Source organism: Gallus gallus, chromosome Z (assembly GCF_016699485.2).
Source record: "Gallus gallus isolate bGalGal1 chromosome Z, bGalGal1.mat.broiler.GRCg7b, whole genome shotgun sequence".
Classification (NCBI taxonomy): Eukaryota; Metazoa; Chordata; class Aves; order Galliformes; family Phasianidae; genus Gallus; species Gallus gallus.
This window is the reverse complement of record NC_052572.1, coordinates 35,756,456-35,783,407: the sequence shown is the minus strand read 5'-3', so window position 1 is coordinate 35,783,407 and position 26,952 is coordinate 35,756,456. Positions and strand designations below refer to the sequence as shown.

The 26,952-nt window shown below is 37.9% G+C and overlaps 1 protein-coding gene across 9 annotated transcripts in view; it reads left to right on the top strand.

Annotated features, from left to right (window-relative positions):
- The window catches only part of TRPM3 (transient receptor potential cation channel subfamily M member 3), a 426,369-nt gene that overhangs the window by 333,282 nt on the left and 66,135 nt on the right, over positions 1–26,952 (top strand). For all 9 annotated transcript variants that reach the window (XM_040656002.2, XM_040656007.2, XM_040656006.2 and 6 more), the window contains exons 8-9: positions 8,371–8,494; positions 24,879–24,951. In XM_040656002.2, coding sequence (XP_040511936.1) covers positions 8,371–8,494; positions 24,879–24,951 — 197 coding nt within the window. The remainder of the gene's footprint in view (positions 1–8,370; positions 8,495–24,878; positions 24,952–26,952) is intronic.

The following is a 26,952-nucleotide window of genomic DNA, read 5'->3' as shown; positions in this document are numbered from 1 at the left end:
TCACCTGGGCAGTCTTCTTTATGACCTATTGGACACACTGCTGTGTCTACTGGCAGTACTCTGGGAGCTGTGCTCTTGCCCTAACTCCCATGTAGACCCCTCCTAGGTGCTTGGCACTCCACAAACAGTAGCAGGGGGTAGCTGAAACAAAATTTTCAGACACCCTGGGTCAGCAGTAGCCAATCTCACTGGTTATAATCTAGAACTTCCTCAGCCCCACGCCCTTGTAAACCCCCTTACTGCATCTTTACTTGGCAGCAACAGACACACACCGAAGGTTTCCAGACATTCTCTGATGAACATGGACCTTGTCCCCAGAAGTTTCCAAAGCAGAACCCAGAGACTTCTGCTCATTTTAAGAAAAAGAAAACAAGAGAAAGTTTAATGATTTTAGGACAAAACACAAAAGTGGCACCAAATCCCCCTCAGATTCTAATTACTAGGAGCTATTTCATGCTACTTCTCTAATTAGCTGCACTAATCTGATCAAGATTCACTGGAAAGGGGATCTTTTGATCTTTTTTTTTTTTTCTGTGAGATATGTGTTAGATATGTATTAGTAAAGATATGTATTCACACCTACAGTAGTTATGTGAATAATGAAACATAAATACATGAACACTAATATCTAGACCAAACAATATTGCACTGCTTGAAAATAAATGTGATTATGAACTTCTTCAACCTAAAGTTGAAGTTCCTAATGAAAGTGAAATATTTTCCAATGATACTAAAATCAGTTTTGTATTCATGTTCCTGCACCAGGAGTAGATTAGTTTTCATCTGAATCTGTGAGAAGTTATTTCTCTGTTTTCAGTGGACTTTCTAATAATATATTTAACGTAACCTTACTCATACACCTGTTATCTCCTTGCATGATGTGAACCTATGCAGTTTCTGTATACTATGTCTGTATTCTGATGTCATCATGAGAAAATAATGCCCCTAGAACAGAATAAATGCAATTTATTTCATCGTCACAAACTCCGACCTGTAAGAAAAACAAGCGAAACAAATAATGGTTGCTAAAAGTAGAGCAAGCAAGCCATTTATTACCTGAGACACACAAGTCCTGCTTCATTAGAGATTTTACTCTCACTTGCCATAGGTCTTGTTTCCGTGGTGGTGCTGTTTCAGGTGATTCCTGCAACAGAGCCTTTTTGTTTCTGTTCACTCTGCAGTAAATGGAATGCACAAGCTAGAAAATTTCTAAAGCAATTTCTGTGTGTTTGCCCCACTTCTGAAAACATTGCTCTAAAGTGCAATTTTATTCTTGAGAATACCAAAAGCAAAACACCAATATTATGTATATTCATAAAAATATTTTACCAAAATAAATTGTAGTTCAGATGCAAATGGAGTATGTTTCTCCATTCATTCCTCTCTGCTTATATTAACCTAGATTTGAAAAGTGATTAGCAGTGTGAGGAGAATACGGAATAATTGGGACATTCACTGACTGTAGCTACTAGCTCTTTCTTTCAGATAGAATCTAAGTAGGTTACACAGAACTGTGTCTAATACACACTAAATGAATGTAGCACATCCAATTTGTGTCCAGAATTTAATTCTGCAGTCCTCTCTGCAATCAAAAGTCTATTTTAATTCTGGCTGCTGGCTGCAAATCAGAGTCTTCTTCAAGACCCAGCATATCTTCTCACTGCTGTGCACTAGATGTCTGATCTAAAGCATTCAAAACCCACATCATTCATGGTAGCAGCAGATTCAGCCCTTTGGTGCTGATATTATCACAGTTTTTTTCAGTACCTTAAAATTTTATTCACTGCAGACTCTGCATATCGAGTACCTATGTGTGTATGTGTGTATGTGTGTACTAAGCGTGTTTACATTTGCAAGTTTATTTCCAAACTTGTTTCAAGGGATCACAGAACTAGGTCTGGAGGTGAAGCAGGGTGAAATATAGCTCTCTGCTTGAGTTTCCATCACCAGTATTTTTGACTACACAAGGAAGCATGCCTTCTCATTTCACTTTTTTTTTTTCCCACAAACTGGAAGTAAAACAATTGCAGTGTAATTATTTATAGAATCATTCAGTAAATAGTTTTTAATCTTCAAGGATTTTTTTAAATTAAATGCTGAGTGTAAAAGGAGAAAAATGAAACACTAGGTTAAAACTATATCGCTTCTTAGGCAAATATTTCCTTACAGAATGGGAATTACTTGCAGTATTCGAATGTAATCTCCCAGCTGAGTTTATAGCATATTAACTACTCATCAGTTCTACTCGTGCAAGTATGAAACCCTTAAGGAATTCAGTTCAATGCCACAAAAATGTACTTCTTGCCAAATGTTCATAGGGAAACAGATAAAAGATTCTCTCTATTTTAAATGAGCAACCTCGCAAGAGAATCATTACATATTGTGTTTGGATTGATCTGTCTCATCATCCTCTGTGGCATAGCTTTTAGGCTTCATAACGGAAGTATGTGACATATCTTTCTTTCTAATAGAAAGTAGAGAAAATGTTGGGATGCTTTAAGCATAAAGGATCAGAATGGAAGTACAGTGTGACTCTTCGGTGTCCCTCATGATGTTTACTGTTACATCTGAGTTATTTTGTAAGATTTTTTCACATTGCATAGTTTCATATCATTACTGTTCTCTTGAATCAAAGCTCCTTACAGATCAAAGCTGGATAGAAGCAGGTCATTTCTCTGCTGAAATACAACCATCTCTCAGATTGAAGGGCAGCCATTCAATAAACACAGTCAGTGAAAAGTGGTGTAAAAGAACCACCACCAATGAAGAGTTGCAAGTAACACCAATTCCTTATGAAAGCACCCAGATATTGTCCCCATATGAATAAAATGCAGGAATAATTACATTTATCTTCTGTCTCTTCTCATTACAATGCTATGCAAAATATGTGGATTTAAAAGGCATGAGAAATTCAGTCAGTCCCATGGAGTCCATGCGCTACTGCATCTTATTTGCAATTCCAATGGAAAAAAAAAAAATCAGCAGACACTCTGGTCATGTTTCTAACATATGGTATGATTGTCTACAGTGCTAACCATAATTAAAACAGAAAATCCCTTCAGCTTTCCATAGAGGACAGCAGGGAACTGTTTGCACATCACACTGATACTTTATGGATGTATTTTCTTTCTCTTGAATAAAAGGAATAATAAAAAAAAGAAGTAAGGACTCACAAATGAAAAGCTAGAAACAGATGGTGTGCAGTTCAGTGAAAAGGAAGTGTGTATCAATTAGAGAATTTCAAAGCATTGTGATTACAAAAAGTTTAAAAATCTATAATGAACTTATATTTGATATTGGGTGATAGAAATTATGCTAGTATGTTGTACAACTCCAGTACTAAAAAGCTCTGGAGTGAAAAGACTAAATAATTTAGGGAGCTGGCTATGGACCAGATCTTTCAAATCTCCTCCAGCGTTCACTACAAAATCATGTTCCATGAGGCTGAAAGATTGTGATGTTACTGAGGAGAGTCTTTATTATCTCCTCATATGTTAGGCATGACTTCAAAAAAAATTCTTTATAAGGTGTGAGGGTGCCAAAATGCTGCCATCGCTCTCTTCCGGATCAGCCAAAACAAAGAAGTTCTGCTTTGCTGTTTAATATTCCAGCAAATCTTGAACAGAACTAGAATGTCACTTCATTTACTTTGTCACTTCAACATTTTTTAATTGTCCTCTCGCTGGATCCAAGACATTTTTTTCCTGATCATAAAGATAAGGTTTGATGATCTATTGCATCAAAACTAATATCGATCAGGTATTCCTTAGGAAAAGTTTTAAAAAGATCACTCATAGCTACCCTTATGAGCAGATTCTTTTTCTGAAATTAAATGTAGGTATATATGCTTCTTCCTTAGATACCAGATTTTTGAAGGTATGTATGTAAGTTCCATCAAAACATAAGTTATACAAGCAATCCTGTTTCTCTGGAAGAAAAATACAAGTGTTTGTTTCCTGAGAATGATCTTAGATACTTAAGGAATGAAAGAACAGGCTTTGTCTATGTGGGGAGTGAAGTGAGAGAACAAGTCAAATTGCCTGTAGGGTGTTTTGAGAAGGTGAGAACAACTTACCTGGGGTATTAGTGCCTTTGCAAATTATGTGGAATTTGAGGAATTGTGCCACCAAAATGTTCCTAACAGGACCTTATTGGTATGTTGCAATATATTTTCTATACTGAAGGCCACCAGAAAGATTATAAAAATGTTATCTTCTTCTGACACTACCTGTACTTAAATCTGAAGCACACTTCTGTTAAGGTGAGAGTGTGCTAACGTTGCAGGAAGCCATAATCATAGAGTTTCAGTCTGGTAGACTGGGGAATATTAGGCATCGAGGGTTCATAATCTGTGACAGAGGTTACGAAATGTACTGTTTCCCAAGTCAGTGTTTGAGAATCTCCTGTATTCTAGGTTAGACCCCTTGTCACAAGCCATCTGTTTTCCCCTGAGCCTATTCTTTGAAATGCGTGATTTCCAAAAATGTGTAATAATATTGTATGTGTAGCAAACAGAAATTTCTTTGCACTGCAGATAAATCAGCACATCACCCGTAAGTCTCAGTTATTTTGCTCATGGTGTTCTGTGAAATTATCTCTTTTACATGCATTGGATTTGGTGTTCATATCCCATTTACATATATTTTGTTAGCCTGATGCAGAGCCAAAGAATCATAGAATTGCAGAGTCACAGAATCACAGTAGGGGTTGGAGGGAACCTCTGGAGATCACCTTATCCAACCCCCCTGCAAAAACAGGTTCTCTAAATCAGGTCACACAGGAAAATCACCATGTGTTTTTCAAAATATCTCCAGAAAATGGGAATCTACAACAGGGCTGGGCAACCTGTTCCAGTACTCTGTCACCCTCACAATAAACAAGTTCTTTCTCATGTTCAAATGGAACTTTCTGTGCTCCGATTTGTGCCCATTGCCCCTTGTCCTATCAGTGGGCACCACTGAACAAAGCCTGGCCCCATCCTCTTGACTCCCACCCTTTAGAAGTTTTTAAGCATTGATAAGATTCACTCTCAGCCTTCTCTTATCCAGGCTGAATGGTCCCAGTCTTTCAACCTTTCCTCATAAGGAAGATGCTTCAGGCCCCTACTCATCTTTGTAGCCCTCTGCTGGACAGTGTCCAATGGATCTCTGTCTTTCTTGAACTGAGGAGCCCAGAACTGGACACAGTACTGTAGATGCAGTCTCAACAGGGCAGAGGGAAAAGATCACCTCCCTCAACCTACTGGCCACCCTCTTTAATGCACCATAAGATACCACTGGCCTTCTGGGCTATAAGGGCACACTGCTGGCTCATGGCCAACCTGTTGTCCACCAGGACCCCCTAAATGCTTCTCTGCTCAGCTACTTTACAGCAGGTCACTTCAACCCCTAACAAGTACAGATGTATGCAGTTCTACCTCCTCAGGTGTAGGGCTCTACACTTACCCTTACTGAACCTCATAATATTCCTTTCCACCCAACTCTCCAGCCTAGCCAGGTAAAAATAAATATATAAATAAATAAATAATAATTAAAGCACAGAAAGAGCAAGAACAATAAGACAACTGGGATATTTTATTTGAGACCTTAAGGAATGTAAGAAATATAGACTTGATACGATTGATTTCATTTTACACAGAGCTCAGATTAGCTATGCGCACTTTTTTCAGGAGATTTACTTCAAGATCTTTGTCTAAAACTTGCTCTAGAACTGAGGACCACTGAGGTTGGGAAACCTTAAATGGCAAGTTTCTGAGCAGTTGTACTGTGAAAGATGTGTTCCCTTGTAGTTAGGGAACCATTATTAATGTCTTTTTTTAAACTTAAAGCATAAACTTTAATCATAGCTTTCACATGAAGTTTGCTGTACATGCCATTTAAGCATACATTGTGGTGGTATCTGGTAGCTTTAATTCAGGAAAGGAAAATAATGGCTGCTTAGGATGTTGGAGGTAAGTCCTGAGGACTTGAACTTTCACTCCGTGCTTATGAAAGTAAATTTGTCTTGCTTTAGATTGAGAGAAAGCTAATTTCTGAAATAAAACTTCAGGTTTGGATTCTACACATTTTTTAAAAGAAAACTACATTTCAATCAGAAAATGATGTGATTTTCATCCCAGCATCCTTGGAAATGCTTCGTGAAATTCTTTCTTGCCTCAAGACTGATTTCAGATATTTCTAACTGTGTGGTGTTTCATACACTTCATATAATTTCCAAAGGAAATAAGACATTTATTTAAATTTCTTTTCAGTCTCTTCACTATATATTTGTTCTCCTAATTACTCTTTCTTTTCTTCTTTAGTTTGATGGTGGGGTAATTGAACAGTACTGAACCATTTCTACATTTAATGATAGCTTCTATCTGCACTGTCTTGTTAAGATCAGCAATCTTGACTAAAGCAAGTTCCAGTTGCTCTTTTTTCAAAAAACCCTTAAAAAAAAAAAAAAAAAAAAGACTTCAGAATTTTCATACATGTGACCTACTAATCTGCAACATTAGACTGAGGAGATCTAACTTAACTGTAAGGAATGATCGTCAGGGGGTCAGCCTTTCCAAGTGGATTCTCTTTAACACGAAGAGAATCTGCATCCCTGCCTGTGCTCTGACATCTTTTTTTTGTGTTCCTATATGCTAGTAACATCCCTTATGCCATACAGAAGATCAGGTTATTTTCCTTATATCCCCACATATAAAATTCCCTGCTACCAGCTCTTACTGCCACCCACCAAGACGGTTGTTGTATCCACTGAAGTTATCATATGTTCCCTATTTGTGAGGGAAGTAGGTCACACTGCAGGGGGAAGGAATGCTCACACAGAGCCGTAAATGCATTATTACTATGTCTCCACTATTCCAGGAAATAATACATTTGCGGCCATTCTGCTCCTCAATGAAAAGTGGAAGTGGTTGTATAGACTCTCCATTCAAGAGAAGTCTGTAACAGAGCAAGAGACAGTGGGAGGAACCAGGTGTAGAGAGAGCAGTAATCCACAGTGTGGTCTAAAAACCCATATTATTCATTTTAATTCATACAGATTAACATATATATTGCCTGCTTCTTTGTGTGGTGGAAGCCCTCTTCAGCAAATATCTTAGCGTCAAATTCAGAGAGTGAAGAACATATGTACCATCTGCCTGTTCGTACTTCCTTTCCCATTTCAATTCCCATTCATTGTCCCATCTAAGGACACATTTGTAGTAGACAGAAAAAAAATAGATATTTAATAGATATTTCAAATTCAACTGTGTAAAATATTTCCTGCAGTCTCATTCTGAGTTCTTTGCTCCAGAAGAGTACAAGTGACCATACTAACAGCATGAATTAAAGAGGAGTTTTGTTGTTGTTGCTACAAGTCAAGTCAATACTCACTTCTACATACTGTGATACATCTAGTAGTTCTTTTCAACTGCTGCAGAACTAAATCTTTGTTTATCTTCTATCATAAAATACAAGGCATGAAGATTTTCTGGTTTTCTTTCCACCAGATGATCAACATGGACTTATCCTCTACAACATTCTAACTCCAGTACTTAGAAACAGTAACTTTTCAAAACTGTGAAGTTTTTAGTTGAGAAAACTATCATAGTGTAGGAGCTTTCATATATGAAAGGATAATGTTCTAATCAGACCCCACTAATTTGTAAGAGAGTAACTACTACAATGTTTCACCAAGAGTGGTTCTGAGGAATAGACTTTCCAATATCAAAGGCTGTGGTTCAAGTTCTAATATTCCACATAATATTGTTTCTTTCTGCTGTTGGACCTTTATTTTTTCATGTAAGAACTTTAGCACTGAGGAGGAACATAGAAGTGGTTGTTCTTTAAAATTCTGGAAACAGTATACACAAAAACAAAATGACTTCTATGGGTGGGTTCAGGAGCGAAGTAGTTTTTTTGTGTGTTTTTTTAGCTGATCCTGTGTAGCATCAAAAACGTTGACAACAGTAATGCTCCCAGGTTCACAGAATGAACTGTGAGTTTATTTCTGCTAATTCACTGATGGGAAGAGGTCTACAGTTTGCCAAGAAGTGCTAGTCTCCCTCAAATCCAGACTGTCAGTGTGTTTTTCTTGTTTTTGTTAGGAAATCCCACAGAGCTGATCACTTGAATGACCTGTCATTCAATGTGTGGGAACTGAAAGAAAAACTTTGGAGATGAGAGGCCCCTACATGGCCTATGTGCTTTTCTAGAACAGTGTGTTTCAGTTTGACTCTGATGCTTTCAGCAGTTTCTATCCTTCAAACCTAAACAACCAAAACAACCTGTGATGTTTTGTTATCTAACTCCTATTTGTTTCACCCTTATCTGAAGTTAAAATATTTCCTTATGTCTGATTCATTAGCTTTTTTCTTTTTTTTTTTAATTTCAGACTTATTAATGAGTCTTTGCGGGACCAGTTGCTGGTTACCATCCAGAAGACTTTCACATACACTCGAACCCAGGCACAGCACCTCTTCATTATCCTCATGGAGTGCATGAAGAAGAAGGAGCTGGTACGTTTACACATTACAAAGGGGCAAAGATAGAGTTCAGTGCATTGGTTTGATTGAACTTTCCAGATGCCTGTCGAAGTATTTCTTAAATCTGTTGACTGTTAAAGGATATCATTCTATATTATGCTGATTTTTGTTTGCTCTAATCTACTTTCTCGTTGAGGTGACAAATCCAATAGATCTGCTCGCTTTATAAATTCCCTTACATTTACTTTGACAGGGCAAAGTATGACATATGACCAATAATAGCGTATGGATATTTTTACTTCTCAGTCATCCTTAGGCATATTGTGATTAAAGTTCGACCCTTCCCAACTACAGAAAATGTAATAAAGCATGATTGTTTATATGTCACTGGGACCATATTTTAAGGGTACTGTAGAGTTGCATGAATATCACTGGGGCTACTTTTCTATTACGGAGACGGCAGTAAAAGAGAACAGCTTATCTCCCAAGTTTTTATTCTTCAGAGGCAGGACTGCCCATTCATATATACCTATACTTGCTTGCAAAAGATAAGATCTCTCAAAAATTTACAGGACCTCCATGAAGGTACTACTGTAGAAGCAAAAGCAAAAGCACATTTTAAAGCTATTGGGATTAAATTCCAGTACTTCTATTATTAATAATAAAACAAACAATCTGAAAAGTCATCCTTCCCTTTTGTAATTTAGTCCTTCTGAGATTTGTTTTCAGTTTGTATTGCAGCTTCCTGGAATTCCAGGCTTATGATAGCCTGCAACTTGTTCTGTAGGGTAACGAGAGGATGTGAGAATATTGTACAGAAGTTTGGTATTCTGAAACCATTTGAGTTTTTTGTGACTTCATCTTCAACAATGCCTTTTAGTTTCAGTTGAAACTGAATGGCTGGAATAAGGGAGAAGGGGGAGTAAAAGGGAAGGAGAAAGAAAGGCAGGAAGGAGAGAAAGTGAGAGAGATGAAATTATCAGTAGGAGAAAGATGCAATTCTGGATTGTTCCAGACATGTAAAGAAGAACGTGCCAGACTTTGAACAACCTTTACTCCTACAAAGTTAAATGTGAAATTTTAATCTGTAGCATTCATGTCAATAATTTTATCCTGTGCAAGTTCGTGTCTTTGTTACAAGGTTATCTGTGGATATATAACCTATCTCACCATGGATATTCTTTACCAATGTGTCTTGTGAAGAGCTATCGGCCAGGGGGTAATTTGCCCCTATTTAAGTGTTTTGAACTTTCATTTCTTAACACAAACCCAACCATATTGAAAAGAACACATGAAAGCCCATTTTCTTTCTGGTATCTTGTTTTTACTGAGTGTTACTTTTAACAGCATTATGCTAGAAGGATTTTATGTCTGAAATGTGATTGCTGGAGGTTGCTGTCTCTTGTGAGAGCTCAGGAGCAACCAAATTGATCATGGCTATGAAACTGATCATTTCCCTAAGTTCATCGGGTCTGTGTGCCTATCTGTCAGACTGTGGGGCTGCTGAACTCGTAGGCATCATAGAAGGCCCTCTGAGAGCAACTGGTGATATTGTAGTATGCAGATAAAGTATTATAGTATGCAGCAAAACAGATAAATGCAAACAGGTACAGACAGGAAAATGGTCTTATGGTACAGTCCATAAATACAGATAAATTGCAGATGTGGAGACAAAATGTGAAAAGAGAGAAAAAAAACATAATTTAGTCTCTGAAAAAGGACACAGTGCTGTCTTGGAAAACAAATTTTCTTACTCTACCTATTCAGATTGCACAAAAAGACTGTAATTTCTTTTTTAAATCCAACATAAGTGTAGTAGCCAGAGGAAAAATGTAATCATCAGAAAAACTGCACACTTTATAGGAAATCAGACTTTTCAAGTTCTGACATTTTGGATTTCACTCTTAGAGAATGAATTATATGCCCAGAGAGCATAATTATTGGATGTCTAATATTTCATTTATTTACTGAAGACTAAGTTTGTTTGATGAAAAAATGTGAGTATGTATGGTATATGATGAGAATGAGACCATAGCAGATGAGAGATCAAAGTTGCCTGGATTTGCAAGACAGAAATTTCCACTAGTCTATTTAATGAGTAGTTTTGTTTAGATTGTAAACTTAGCTGTCTTGGTTCTGTGTGCATCTGAATTTGTATTCAGAAACATATTTGGACAACATGCTTAATAAGATATAGGGTATAAATGTCTATTTCAAGTAAAGTAGACTGTGTGTAACTGTAGATTACAAGGGCAGGAAAATGGCTCGCATGTAATTCTCTGTTGTTACTCTTAGAATTCTTAAAAGCATTTACCCAGAGAAGTCCCTAAATAGGAGCAGGAATGCTTACTAAAGGTAGGGCGGCAGGAAACAGTGTTTTAAAGTCCAACCAACACTTTTTTTCAAGAAGTACTATGAACCTGCTGCTGCAGCTCATGAGCAGCTAAAACAACCCATTAGTCCAAAGGCACAGTGAAATTGGATTCCATATTTATTGAAATAAGGAAGAGGAAAGTAGGAAGAGACAGTCTTCAGGAGTGTGTTTTGTTCTCTTATTGTATTCTGAAGTTACCCCTCACAATACAAAAAACAGGTGAGTGTGCAACCAACAGGTGACTCTGCTCTGCCTCAGCAGCTGGGGAGGTAATCCCTCAAAGAGTAGGATAGTAAAAAATTTACTTCACCAGGTAGGCTCTGTAAATATGTTGGGTTGTTGTTCTCTTTCTGGTTGTGCAAGTGAGTATGTATTTGTCTCTCAATAAATAAATTAGCTTTACTATTTGCCCTCGAAAACAGTAATTCTGGTTTCTGAATTATCTGACAAAGACATGCTGCTCCACTCTTTTAAGAGCATTGAATCATTCTGAAGCTTAGACTGGCATATTGCTGGAGTGCTGTGTTCCCAAGTCACAACGTGTATTTCTCAAAAGTCAGGATGTACTCTCCAATGAGCAGATTGTGTCCATCTGGAAAGCAGAGAGAATAGAAAGAGGGAAGCTTGTTTGGGCAGGCTTTGGGAAAAAACACTTTGGCAAGCTGGAAAGGTACATGTTACTGAAAACAAACACACTTGTTGTATCTGTGTAGATTTTTCATGAAAATAATGCATCCTTAATAGTGACAGTTAACAGACAAGTCCAGTCTTTATGCCTTAGTAATCAAAAAACATCACGTTAACTGTATGCTACCTGCTGATTCAGTTTGTTTTCTTGTTGCTAACATGACAATTGTCTGCTAAACATATTTCCCTAAATATTTTAAGGTTCACTGTCTACATTAACTGAACTAACAGTGTCTTGCCTATAGCAGCATTACAGCAAGGGTTTGCAGAAGGATTGCATTGACAGTGGATGTAGGTTGGCGTGTACCTGTGAATTCCTGGAGCTCATTTATGCATTGAGCCCACAGGCGCAATTTGATCACATAGATTGATCTGAAGGTAATGCCTTCTATTTATTTCCCTGGAAACTACAATAGTTGCTAAGAGCACAATAACACTCTTTGATATAACAAATTCTCAGTTACAAAACGCAGTTTTTCCAACATAGTCCCCACCATTTGCTCTGCATTTTCACCAGTGTTGTACAACTGCCTGCGTGCCACACTTGTAAAATCTACACCAGCAGAGGTGCCCCACTGTCACTGTTGTCACTTCTGAAACACATCACCCACCACTTCACTGTGCTCACATCCACTGTTGGGCTCCATTAAACACTCAGCAAGCACTCAGTAATGTCAATGGGTGCCATTTTTTCCACATGGAGGAATTTAATTCCACACCTTTGCTTCATACACACTTCCATGTCAGAAACCACTGTGTCAGAGTGCCCCTCTGCTGCCATCTGTCACACAGCAATAACATGTAGTGGAATATTGTTGGGAATGTTCAGCCTCTGCTGCTGTACCACCAACATCCACCTCTGATGTTGTGGTCCAACATAATAAATAGGAGGCATTACTTTCTGTGTAGATCTCCTAGTTTCTTGCTAGAAAAGAAACCAGAAAATCCCGTCTGTGTTTCTGGTCAGCAAGTAATGGGTTTTTGTTCCTTGTTTCTTCTGTGCTCTGCTATTTTTATGCTTTGGTGCACTGTAATGAACATGACAGCTACTTTCACAGATGGAACCTAATTCTCCAGAGTCCAAAGGTGCAGTTTATGAGCAACCTGTGCTGCAAGGCTAACATTCTTACCCTAGTGTTATCTTACTCAGTCAGGGTTTTGATTCACTATTCTCTTTACTGGCTACAAAACACACAGCATGCTTTTGTGCTTTTAATCTGGATGTGCAGGTTGAGAGAATTAGTATTAATATCCTAGTCAAATATCTTCTGCGAGTGTTTACTAACGTACATATGGATATATTCTGAATTAAATATCAGCTAAATCAAATGGACTTTTAAGAAGTTACCAGCATATTTTCACTTTATTTTTATAGTCCTTGAGGGTTGGAATGTTCATTCTAGCCCACTTTTTAAAGAAAACAAGCTTCATAAATGAATTATTTTGGCTAAGATTTTGTCATGCTGATGAAGTCTTTTTTATACAAGAGGTAGAAAAGGGAGAGGTGGCTTGTCAAACAGTAAAAATCATTATTCCTGCAAGAGTATAATTGCTGTGAACAGCATGTAATTTGGCAGTAAGTATCTGGAGCAGCAGAGCATCAAGTCACTGATAGTCTGCAGGTTGCTGGAACTCTCACCCATGGAACATTATGTGAGATTTCCAATTTGAAGTGTCCTAATGGTTATTAGTCCTCTGAGCTCAAATGGAAGGGCCATACCTCTTCAGCAGAAACTGTGGCAACTTTCCTAATAGTGATGAAGGTTAAATCTCCTGTCCAGTCAGTTCGGATCAATACATTTGGACAAGAATGTAGGCCTACCTCTGTAAGTGCTAACATTTTACAGGGTAGTTTTGCATTCTATAGGCCATACTTGATTCCTTTTTGCTAAGGAGACAATACCATATTCTATTTCTTCAGCTGCCAAGAAGGCAATTGAAGTTATTTGCACTTTACCATTGACAACTTAAATAAGTAAATCTGTACTAGGACCAGAGTATATGTTTCAGAAATTCTGAGAACAATTTCAACAAGCAAAACAGCTACTTACCTCAAAAATAAATAAATAGATAGATAGATAGATAGATAGATAGATAGATAGATAGATAGATAGATAACAGCAAAAATTAAAATTAAAATTAAAAAAAAAAAAGGCAGTTGTTGTAGCTGTTGCATTACACTGAAGCCTTGGGAAGCTTTTGATCTGACCAGCTGCATTTCAGCTGCTGGCAGATGAGGCAGGTCTTCTGCAGACAGAAAGTGCAAATGTGTCAGACCAACTGTTGAAGCAATTTAGTTGTATGGTTATTTAGTTATTTGATCCATCCTGGACAATTATATGCCATCTTCTGCACAAGCCTGCAAAGATCAACTGCCTTTTTTAACATCAGCCACCTAGAGGGCTGCAGGAAATTCCTAATCTATTATTTACATTCACATTCGGTAAATAGGCATTTTCTCATTTATTTGGTGCATGCTGCCTGCACAATTGTCTGACGTGGAGTTACCTTGTAGATATTAATGTAACTTTCTACTTAAATTCACAGCTCTTTGCAGATTTAGATTTAAAACATTTCCTTCCTCCTTAATATGTAAGATTGTGGAGACATCTATTACCCTAGTAATGAAAGCCAAGGCAGAAAGTTATCATGTGGCCATCAAGTTCCACACAAGATAATGCAGACCAATTTTTGCAATCAGGAAGTTGGAGGGATTCAATGCAGTGCATACACTCCATGTAATATTCTTTAGCCTGTCTCACCACCCAGCTCTATCATGCTTAGAGAGCTGTAATTTCTCTTGCCTTTCTTAGAATTTCTGACTTCACTTTCTGCAGCTTCAGGCATGGAGAACAATTAATTACTGCTATAACATCTTAGTCACAGACAAGGAGGTTACCTCATGAGATGGAGCTTCTCCATATAGCAATATCTGACAATTTACCATCCTTTAGAAATATACTAACTGATCTGCCTTTTCCAAATATTACCTGCTTAATATTAGGAGCAAGCCTGCTACAAAACTAAAGATTCATGGATATTTTTGTTGCCTGGTTTTTGTGCATTGTCACAACATTATTATAATCCTGAATACGGAATAGGCATGCACATGCATCATTTATAGTGAAACAGCTTGGGTGCCTACATACTGTCAGACCATTTGAGAAGATGCTGCATGGAAAAATAAGAAATTTAGATTTAAAATGAACCAAGAAGCCTAAACCTTAATGCTGTAGTGATCCAGCCAACTCACCATGCTTCTCCTTAACATCAGCATTAGAATACATATCTGAGTATGTCTTACAGACAACATTGTTTAAGGCAATAACTCACAAGACATAATTTTTCAGGATACACAGCAGTGGGAATGGCCAAATTGGAATTTCATTCTCTTAAAGAAATGAAATATTAAGTCTATCCATCTCAGTGCTGAGCTTTTTATTAAACTTTGTCCTGAAATAAAATTCAGTTTTACAGTAGTTAGTATCCATGAGCAAGAGCAGTACTGTGCATTAAATTGTCGAAGTTAAAGCTCAGAATAACACTGGCTTACTTGGCTGTTTTTCACAGAACCTGTACTACCAAAGCTTGTTAGCTTAGCAGGAAAGCAAAGACACTAGATCCAAGGCTAGGTGCCAGAAGAGGCATATTAGTTCAATAGTAACATGACATAAGGCTGTGAGTTGCTTCCCAATGCTAAATTCCCAGAATAAGCTAATGGGACCTGTGTGAGCACAGAGATCCACAGGCGTGGGCCTCTCTCAGAAGCTCAGAAACAGGCATAGACAGAAGTTGACTCTCATCTCTCTAGTCCATGGCGTGGGTGCCTGTTTGTCAGAAGACTGCTTCCTGGGAGAAATACTAGTTTTATGGAGCTACATGGCAGCTAAGCACTCTTAATTAAAAACTTTTTATTCAGGCTTCTCCTTAGTAAGTGCTGGAACTGAAGCACAATTCCTGTATCACCAGTGGATCAATATTTTGGGATAACAAGGGGGACCCTGTATACTCCTGTATACTCTTAGTATACTAGGGTTCAATTTGACATAAGTCCTAGTACTTGGGATTCAAACAACAAAACCTAGACAAGAAAGCTTTATTGTTTTATTCACTCGACTACTTATGTCCCTTTCAGCCTACTAAAATCACTGCACAATTTCAGAAGGAAGTTTACAAAGATAGGTTGATATGGTGTCTTGCCAATGCAAGAACCCACTGGTTAGTAGAAGAGATGGAGAAAGTGAACCAATAACATACTTATTCCACATTCCTTTGCTGGGTCAGCACGATGGAGGAGTTGGATTATAACAATTTGTGAATGAAAATGACTATCATCTTGTCATCCAAAAGCATTTCTCTCTTCCTGGCTGTTCTCAGACAGTACTCACAATGCAAGTCTGCATGGAAACACATCTGTGTTTATCTTCACAATCTGCTGATGTGCACAGCCCAGCAACTTAAAGGAAAATATCTAAAATTCTATTCCTCTTCTTATATTCTTTGTGACTTAGAATTTATGTTTATTCATATTTCTTCAACTTTAAAATCAGGAAGTGGTACATTGCCTGTACAGAGTGATGAATGGCCTAATGTAACAACAGTATGAAACCACAAGGGAAGAGCACTGTTTTCAATATTTTTACTGCCAAAGCCTATTTGGAATCATTATTCTACTGGAAAATAAACATATTCCATTCCAAAAGATTGGCAGTGCTGTAAGGCTTAAGAGGTACATTAAGTTTTCACCCGAAGAAAATCTCTGACATTTCCATAGCCTTCTCTGTCAGCCATTAAGGGCTGACAGATCTGTCTCAGTCTGAAGCTAAAGTCTGAAACTACCAATTACAGGGGAAGCCAAACATTGACAGTAATTTCTGTCGAATGACTTCTTGTGCACCTACATGGCTCCTCATTTGCAGAATTGCTGCCTTTCTTATAAGCACTGTTTTTTTTTTTTGTTCCTTGTTTCTTACCAGACAATGAGTCTGTGACAAATTATTGGATCAGAGAAAAATGTGAAGCATTACGGTGCTGCACAAAACAGAAGAAAATGTAAAATTTCTGAAACTTTGCAGACCACATTCAAACTTCTCCCCTCGTGTGTCTGCGGCCTCTGCTTTCCTCACTTGAAATTCTATTTCTTATTCCTCCATATTCTGAGTATTATTTTTATTTGGCCACCCTCTTTCTTCCTCAGTAATATCAGTCTACTCACCTGCTCACTTTGATCTTTGCTATGCCTCCACATCAAGCAGCTTTTCCCCGGAGCCAAACAGGATTATTTACTGCAAGAAAGAAAGAAATGTTTTCCCATATTATCTGAGCCCTTTTGTCGCTTTGCACAACTGACCTCCTTTAATGTTTTGTTTTACTAAGCACTCATTTTTCTTTTCAGGGGAATTTTCCTCTAAAACATTCAGGTAGGCCTAGCTAAATTAGAAATGTCAACACGTGCTCTGGAAGGAACAGCGTGCTTTGCTGAACCTGTCCTCTCAAACAGGGGAGTTTCAGGTTATATTAACAACCGTATCTGTTGGGCTGCTTGCTTTTTTGTAGAAAAAGAGGTGTTTTTTTCTGATCCAGATGCATACAAACAGTTACTGTGTTTACCATAGGTGAGATTTAAGGACATTCAAAAATTGTATGGAGACAGAAGGAAAGAAAATCACTTTGAATAATTTTAAATCACTGTGTATTTTTCCTGATGTGACAGTGAAATGACAGGGAGGAAAAATTCTGTCTCTAAAAGCATGAATAATTTGCAGCATTCTTAAGAAGCTATGAATACAGGAAGTAAAGGGAGTGTTGTTGGCTGCATTCTCTCTTCTCATCACTCTCACCCTGCTTTTTCTTCTGTCTTCAGCTATCTGTTGTCTAGTCAGCAGGCACTGCCAGTCTGAGGTGTAGAGAATGATATTTCTTCTTTATCTCTTGTCTCTGTTACAGAGGGTAAAATGTTTCCCAATGCATGGTGCATTCTCCCTGCTTATTTGATGTTGCTCGCTCCCTCTCCAAACAAATACTAAAAGCTATATATATTTCAGATTTTAATTCACATGCTGAAGTGGCTAATATTAACCTTACTGTAAAAAAAAAGTGCTGACTGTAATACTGCATTTTAAAAATACTAACAGCATCCTGGTGCTGCATAAATGTTCACATTCAATCCTCGGCCCTTATACTGTCCTGTTTAATTTTCAGAATAAGTCCTAGAAAGAAGTGGTATGTTGGTTGAGGAAGAGAGGACTTACTTTTGTTTAGAGGAAGCATTAAAAGAGGAACCAAATACTCTCATGGTTGGGAATAGCCTTTATGTCCTATGATTATTTTCACCAACTGCTGCTTTGAACTGTTGCAAAGTATTTCCTTGAGATGAATTCCCTTCCCATGACCCAGAAGATTTACAGTTAATGATGACAGTGACTGCTGCCCTAGCTACAGCTCTCGTTCTCCTTCTAGAGGTAAAATCAGCTTCATACAGTTAGAATATGAATCTGTTTGTGTGTAGCAGTTTATACTGAGGAAGTTTTATCATTTACATATCCAACTAGGCTTGAAAACAGCAAACTGTGGCAGAGCTATGCTGACTTAATGAGGAATTCAGAAAGTAGAGCATATTTTATTGCCAAGAATTTTCCCATGGGTCTCTATGAACTGCTTGTCAGATAATTTCATTTGCTTTAGTCTGTCTGCCTCACACTATCCTGCCCTCTCTGTACTCTGTGCTGGGTAGGGGACCAGGTTCTACGAATTCAGAAGTTTCACAATTAGGATGTCACAGCCTACATCACAACCTACAACATCTATAACCTCCTAAGCATCTCACCCCTTCAGGGGTTGTCTTACTTACGATTTCACGTGCTTCTGCTTGACAACGTCTTCCATTCTCAGCATCTATTAGATACATACTTTCTTAGCTGATCTTATGATTTTGCGGTTCCCATTAAGGAGGTACATATGCATATACTCATAGTGTTATAGAATCATAGACTCATTTGTGTTGGCAGAGACCCTTAAAGGACATCAAGTCCCACTCCTCAGCAATGAACAGGGACACCTGCAGATAAATCAGGGTACTCAGAGCCCAGTCCAGCCTGACAAGAGAAGAGTGCTCATCTGCATACTCACAGCTATGATCTGTACTTCTAAGGCAACCCTACATTTAAATGCACACTGAACTTGAGAAATCCTAGATGTCAGTAAAAGGTCTGTGTCTCCCAGTGTGTCACTCATTTCTGAAAGTCTCGTTCATATTTACCACTCTCAGTTAAAATACTAGTGATTGGTTGTGCCCATAGAAGTGGAATGCTGTAACACCATGAAGGTAAACAAAAAGGAGGATGCATGATGCTAGGTTAAACTTACCCTACTGAGGAAGAAGCTGCATAGAGCAAAGGAAAAGGGAAATTCAGAGAAATCTGCCAAATAAGAACAAAGCTGATACTAAGTAGACAACAGAGCTGTTTTAATGACTGCTTTTAATGAAGAGTTTCATATCAGGTAATCTGTTCCTTTTGCTCATCTTCCCAGCCACTCCACTCCACCCCATCCCAATCTCCTTCACTTTCTGTCATGCTCCTTTTTTCTCTGCTCCTTTGGTTCTTTATTTGCTTTCTACCTGCCTTGCCTGAAAAGTAGGTTACTACCCTGCTGGACTGTAATTACTGCTGACAAGGAGCACAGTGTGCTGCAATCACTGTGCTTGCAGAGAAGGTCTGTTTTAGCTCAGTGATTTCCTATAGCACATTTTCTTAGGAAGAATGAGGACACAGCTAGGCTTGCTTTTTTGTTTGTTTGTTTTTTCCTGGATTTTAATCCTGTTCACATGAAGGTATTTCAGTAAAATCAGAAATGAGATGGAGGAAAGACCTTCCCAGGGATTTTTGTTGTTGTTGTTGTTGTTTTGATTTTGTTTTTTTTTCCTGCTTTTAAGGGAAATCCATTTCACAGAAGCAGAATTGGCAGAGACAAAGGAGAGGTTTTCTTCCGTATTGTGGTACCTCCATTTTTTCCTTCCATTGTAGAACTAAAACAACATTTTGCCTGTTGGATTTCAACCTCCTTCTTCTGAGAGGAGCCCATCAGAGCTGGTGATCCCCCTCCTCCCACTTCCCCACTTATCTTTCTCCCTTTGTACTTATCTTACATGAGAGGGTCCCCTCTCTTGTAAATATGAAATTCAACCTCGCACAAACACAGGAGCACAAAGTGTCTGCTACCTACTGGACTTTACATATAGATTACCATTGGCTAACCAAAAGGAAGACAAACTTTAGAGCTATATTTAGCAAGAATCTGTATGGCCCTTAGCACTACTTTTGTAATTTGTTGGGATAGCCTTTATTGATGACTTGGAGCCATTTTTGTGTGCCTCTTTCAGCTGCGTTTTCATCTTAAGATTTAACTCTTTCTTCAGTACAGTACAACACAGTCTTTTATTTGGAAGGGGTGTTAACATCAGCTGTATTGTATTTGTAAGGAAGAGAGGAAAAAATATAGTAAAAAAATGCTTGTGCAGCTATTGGAAGTCACACTTGTTCACTGAGATGCCTCAGGCAATTACCTGAAAAACTTATTTCAAGCCAATAAATAGCATGAACACTTAGGAAGAAAAGGAGGAAAACGGGAAATAAAAGAAAAGACCAATTCCCAAAAAATGTACCTCTAAAATAATTGAGTTCAGCATCAACAATTGAAACTACCGGCAACATGGAAGTAATAATATGGCCCACAACCTTCTGGGAAAAAAAGCATACTTGATTTTTGGGTGTTTTTTCCTTCTTTGAACAGAAATTGTTTTCTGGTTCAAAAGAAATAACTGAGAAAGTCAAATGGTAGTTGTTCTTTCTACCAAAATTTTATTATGATTTTAAAAGATAGGAAACTATTTTGTAGATACAGTTTTAATCTGATCAGCATAAAGAACATTTATCAGCTGAAGTTAATCTTCCCTTTTTCACATCAGTATAAAAGAATGGCTAGGGTTAGTCCAACTACCTCTGCATCTCTTCTCTTTTTCTTTTGCTAGGACAAGCAAGTCTTAAGCATACATTACTTTTTAGCCTTATTGTTTTGTTTTTAATAATTTAATGGCCTGGATTTCATATGCATACTTACTAGCTTATGAGGTTATTTGGAGGCTACAGCTACTGCAGCAGGCTCAAACAGCACTGCAGTAGGCTTAAACATGAAGCAGATCTTTTCCAATGTGTGAGTGGCTCTTAGGCACTGTGTCGCTTCTTTAAAGAAGAAAAGCTTTTATTATTTTCAGTGCTATCAAGTGGGTTTCAGGGGCAAATGTCCATCCATCAAAAGGTAGCTGGTAATAGAGTTTACCAGCCCAGATGTTTTCCTTTAGCACAGCAGTTCTGTATACACTAGTGCAGTAGCATCTGTAACCCGTTCTAACAAGGCTCTGGTAAATGTCCTGCCTTAACAGCATCAATGTGTTGTTTCTCAGTTGTCAGCAGTGATTTATCCACTAGTGTTCAGGGAAATGGCACCCAGAAGATGTCAAATAAATTTATGTCTCTTGAAACTAGATGAGTAAGTTACGAACAGGAAAAAAAAATGCCAGAAAAACAGGCCTCGAGCATGAGGGAGAGATTGACTTTTTATGAGTCCTGGAGATATTGAACATTTCTCAGTGTAAAGCCTGCATAAATACTTTACAAAGTGTCCCTGTCCTTATTCCTCTAAATACAAGAAATGAAGAATACTAGAAAAACTAAAAAGGGTACATAAGTATAGAATTAAGCCTGTGGTTTAGGAGCAGTTGTTGTCTCTTCATACTTATTAAATTCCTAAGTAAAAGTCATGCTTTCTTGATGGCACAGTGAAGAGAGCTTTAGCATAAGACACTGGGATTACAACCAGCAACGAACAGTGCATTTTTCTTTTTCTCTCAGTGTATTTCAAAGCTTCCTTATTTTCCTTTTTATCTCTGTTTAAATGTGACACACAAAAAAACAGAGGGGCAGCATTTGTGGCTGTGTCTCTAAAAGGAGTTGTGAGAAAAGACGGAGGTTAGGCATAACCCTCCTCATTAACGAATGTCGTGACAGCAGCAAGGTGTAAAGCTTCAATTGGAGATGCTGAGGGTACCTCCAGTGTGTTCCGGGGCTGAAAACATAGCTTTGATATTCTCCCTCTTCCATTGCATTGTTCTTGGGTCATAAATTGATACTGAAGAAAAAAAGCTTCAGCAACATGGCTTTGCCAGGTAAGGTAGAAGTGGTGGTGATGATCCAAGTGGTAGCAGTGGATCATTTATATGCTTATATATTGCAATATGCTGCAATATATAAGCCTGATCTTCCAAAGTTTATTCTGAAGAGCCTTGACAACTCAAATATTTTCCAACGGTTACTTCCAAAGATACAAGGGAACAAGACTGTAACTGAAGAGCACTGCTGGTCAGGATTAAAATTTTATCTCCAGAGATGCATGAGAAAGTTCAGTACTTGTCTAATTACAGTATAGTTTCTATTTTAAATCCCCCACTTTGTGAACATAGTAACACGTTGGCGAAGTTTTAGGACAACAGCGTAAAGAAGAAACGAACAATCTTTCTCCAAACTGGGAAAACACAACAGGGCAAAGACAAGCCTGTGAATTCTAGATTGAGTTGAGGCTGGGAGACAACAATTTGACATATAACTAGTGAGAAGTTTCTGCAAAAATAAAGGTGCATGAATAAGAGTAGCACAATGCTTCAGGTTGTCATAAATCTTCTTCATGGTCTGTGACAGGAGGGAAAGCAGTTGTGGAGAGGGTTAGCCTGAACCACTGTGAGAGGCTGAGCATACCTATTTCTGTCCTGAAAGATTTTGTGCTTTCTGAACAGGCTGAAGTCTGTGACATCATCTGACTCACTGAGCTGCCAACCTTTGAGCATTTTGAAAGGGATAACCATGAGACTTTGCCTTGGTTAGGCTTTAATTTCTGTGTGAGTCTTGGGAATGAGCCTCCAAATGATCCAAACTCTAGTTTGAGTCCGAACACTTCTTCTATGCCCATCTCCAATTTAATTATCTTCTTTTTGTTTATTTTACCCCTTGGGTTTTTGCTAGATCTCTTAAACATAATAATAAAGTAACAGTTACTATCTAACGGTACCCTTTTTATTCAAATTTAATTAAATTTTATGGCTCTATTTTATTTTTCATACCGCAGCAATTTCTTCTGCTGGAGCAGGTTGTTTTTTTCTGAGAGGGAGGGAGGGATGAAGTGAGTAGAGATAAAAGAGAAGTTGGAAAATTAGTGCTACATGTGGTCCAATGCACATAAACTTCTTTCGTTAGATTTAGTGTGATGATAGCTGTTCAGTGTTTGCAGTTCATATGCAGCCTTTCAATTAAACTAGGAGTTCACTGAGCACATCTTTAGTTTGGAATATATTTTGTTCTCCCACTGTATGTTTTGAACTGCCTTATTTCAGTATTTTCAGCCCCTGACATGCAGATTCCTTTACATGGACTTAAAGAACAAGCAGGGCATCTTGCCATGTGTTGATGCCATGGAGGACAGAGCTGCAAACAACATGTTTCCAACACCAGCTTGCCAAGCAGCCACACATCCCTTCAGTGCTATGGAGATGCCTCTTGGTGCAAAAATAGTGTAGGAAATTGCAAAGTATGATGAGGATTTGATACTCAATCTGTTATGTGGGTACACTGTACTCACATATTTTCATCAGCTGCCAGACCTACCATTGGGAGGGAAGATGTTCCTCCTTCTTGCTTGTGCAGAAGAGAAGCTGGTCTCATCAGCTCATGTTGTTAGTGTGTACTGAGATGATACTTAGAAAAAAAATGCATGTTTCTACCCATGCTAACTGTGAAGAAGCAGCCTGACTGCACCGCGGGGAAAGCTTCCTTGACATTCACTGCGGACATGGAAGCAAGTTGTGATAGGAGCATAGACTTCAATGGTCGTTTGCTAGAACGTCTGTAGACTCTGGAAGAGAGAGGAAAACAAATAATTAAAGTATCATTGGTATCATTGGTGGCATTTAAGGTTTGTCTCAGGAACACTTTCAATCGTTAAACCAAATCTAATTTGAAAACAGTTCAGTTGAACTGGAGAGGGCACCTAATGTAAATGCTTCATCACACTATGTTGGGCAGCATTTAAATCAGTTGATTAAGTGAGCTAAGACAGTTTCCGTGGATCCAGTTTGCCTTATGTGTCTCCAGCATGTTGTACTACAGGCGCCGATGCCAAAATCTCTGACATCCCTACGAACACCATGGGGCTCCCAGGGCCACGTGAAGGTAGCATAGGTGCTACAGGAAGGCTGCACTGAGTTTCTTGGGAAATAATCTATAGGAGCATTGCAGCTGATAAACTGAAGCTTAGCCTTGACCACTTTCAGTGTTTTGTCTCCCCATATTGATAGTTACCAACAGATGCTGCTGTAATTCAGTGGTGCTACGAGTATAAATTTAGGACTTTAGGGACTACAGATGCTCCTGAATATGTGTATGAAACATGTTTAAAGATTCCTAATTAAGTGTATCATTTGATTAAAATTTTACGGAGGCAGTCAGTAATGACAACAGGAAAAAACATCACCAGTTATTCTGATCAAAATGGTAACATAGGCTGCCTTAGGAAAGAAAAGACAGTAAAAAAAAGACTGCAATCTTGGCTGCCTTTCTAGAAGCAGAGGCCCAGGAGCATCTATTGCCATAGGAACAAAAAGAGCAAGGGGATTTACACTTCTATATGTTTCAGAGTAGTCTTAACCAAAAGTTAAATTGTCTTGAAAGAACAGTCCCACAATATTCATTCTTATTCTTCACGAATTGTGTATCTTACCTAACAGCCTCAAAGCTTATACATGATATCTATCACTGACTACACATGCCTAAAGACGTTAGAAGCACAGATTATGTAGCTAACTTTCTGCTATACAAAATTGTGATGCTGATTGCTGATTTTTTTTTTTTTTTTTTGCTGAAAATTGTTTATTCAATGCCATATGCTGTAAATAAAATCCATAACCTATAATGCACCTAATCAATCTTAGTAGTGGGGGCATTAAATCTAATGTTAATCTAATACAATAATTTTTTTTCATCTCTGATTTCACCCTGTAAATATCACAGAGGATTTTTTCTTCCACATGATTATTAATACAACTTTCATCTTCAGTGAATTTTATCTCATAAAAAAAAAAAAAAAAGTTGTATGTTAATCCTATTTAACAAGCTTCTCATAAAATGGTTGCATAAGATAATGATCTTGTAGCCACAGGGAAATTTTGAGATCCAAATAATGTAGCTCTGATTTAATTTCTGCTTAAAAATGTTACCATGTTTTCAATAATGGTATTGTCTTTTAACATTTCAGATCACAGTATTTCGCATGGGATCAGAAGGACACCAGGATATTGATTTAGCTATCCTTACAGCATTACTAAAAGGTAATGGAGTTTCACTTCACAGTGAGTCTGTAACAATCCAAATGGATTAACTCTGTCTCTCTACTGTGCTGGAACCTGCATTTATTGGCAGTATGTACCATATCGAGATGGTAAATTTCTACCATGAAATTGAAATATACCTTTTTCTCTAACTGCTTTCTACAAATCTAGATCTTTCATTAATGTTTAAATAGATACTCTTATCCATTCCTCAGTCTTTATTCACCGCCTGCAATTGCTGACACGTCACAAGAAACACAAGTGGTGTCTCTCACAAGTTACTTTAGAAGATTAGCACTCACAAGCAGCTGGTCTAGGAAATTCTCAGGTTTACATTGTCTGATGGCTAATGGAAAACACAGGTGGAAGTTATCTCCCTAAGACAAAACTGCCATTATTGCAAAATGTTATCTCTAGTCATCCTAGAAAGGTGTGGAAACTCTGGAATTCCCTCTAGCCTCCATAGATAGAGCTGAGAATGAAGCTTTTGGAGTGTTAGCAGTTTTGCCCTTAATCTTCTCACATGGCTTTCTAGCCCGTTACATGTTACACTTATGCTCTTAAAACACTGTCTTAGAAAGAATCTTCTGTTGCTAAAATATTTCCTAATCACAGTTCATCATAGACCCTGGTCAGGCAACCTTATGCTATTTAGCTTGGCTCCCTTCATCGTATGATATTATCACATGGTAGAAATACAGAAAAGAGGTAAGATTTTTAAAGCTCTGAAGTACACATACTTATCTGATGAAGGATTATTCACCTAAGCTAGAGCAGGGAGGACATGCCCATCCATTTCTATGGTATTTCTACAGATGGTATTTCCACATGTTACAAGTATCAGTCACCACAGTCATCTTGTTGTGTCAACTGTTTTCTGTTATGTAGCATGGGCCATACTGATTCTAAAAACAGAGATTAAGACATACCAAACAGTTTTAAAGAGCATTCTGAGAATTATTAGGAGTGGACTTCAAGAGGTACCTGGGGAAAGTTGTGCTTCCTGAGGCTCTTCAGCAGCTTTCATCATGCTGCTGACGTCCCCATGTCTGAGTAAAAGGGTACATGCTGCCACGTGGCAGGTTTGAATTTCAGTTATAACAAAAAAAGAATAGAATTGCTGAGTTTTCAATTGGTAATGGGAACTAATCTTGCTCATTCCAGAGCTCTGTTTTCTTCTCTGTAAAAAGTTGTATGAAAAGAAGAAGAGAGAAAGCCTGAATAACTTTCACCTAACCAGGGAAGAGATTATTTTACCTTTTACTCAATTTTTAATCCCATTTCTAAAATTGCAGTTCAAACATTCAAATCAAAAGTCTGAATGGGAGGAGTAAACAAGCACCGTCCACCTTAAGAGTATAATTGCAAACTGATAGATACCACCACAGAAATAAACTTGAATGATTTTGCTGCTGCAGCTTCTATTTCTTTAGGCTTCCATAGCATCACTTTCTCCTCTTTGTTCGTTTTGATCAAGATATCAGTTGTTTGGCCTGTAGGTAACATGACTACTTTGCTGCTACCCTGGAGTAACGTGTTTTAGCCATCTGCATAGTTAAATCTCAACGCATTTTGGATGTCTTGACACAGAAGCAACATAAATCAAGGTGAAGGAAGGAAAAACAAATTAATTAAAAGCCAGGAACAAGAATTGCATCCATCACCAAATTCATCTATTCCATCACTGGGAAATGTTTTAATTGTAGATTTCATTTTTATCTTAAATATAATTTAAACTTACTTTGTTGTTCTTAATGTAAAGCATATTCCTTTGCCATTTGTTCTTAAGGCCGTCAGTAAAACTGCTGCTCTTCATTCCTATTACGTACAGATACAGATTGTATTAAGGGTGTCATTCCACTTTTTCTATGTATACTCTCAACGTTTGAATCCCAGCATAGATCGCTGGGAATATTTTACCGCCTTGAAAGCAGTCTTCCAGGAAGCTGAAAGCAAAACATCATAGGCCTGGAAGGGACTGTTCTCTGTTTGAAAAATTAT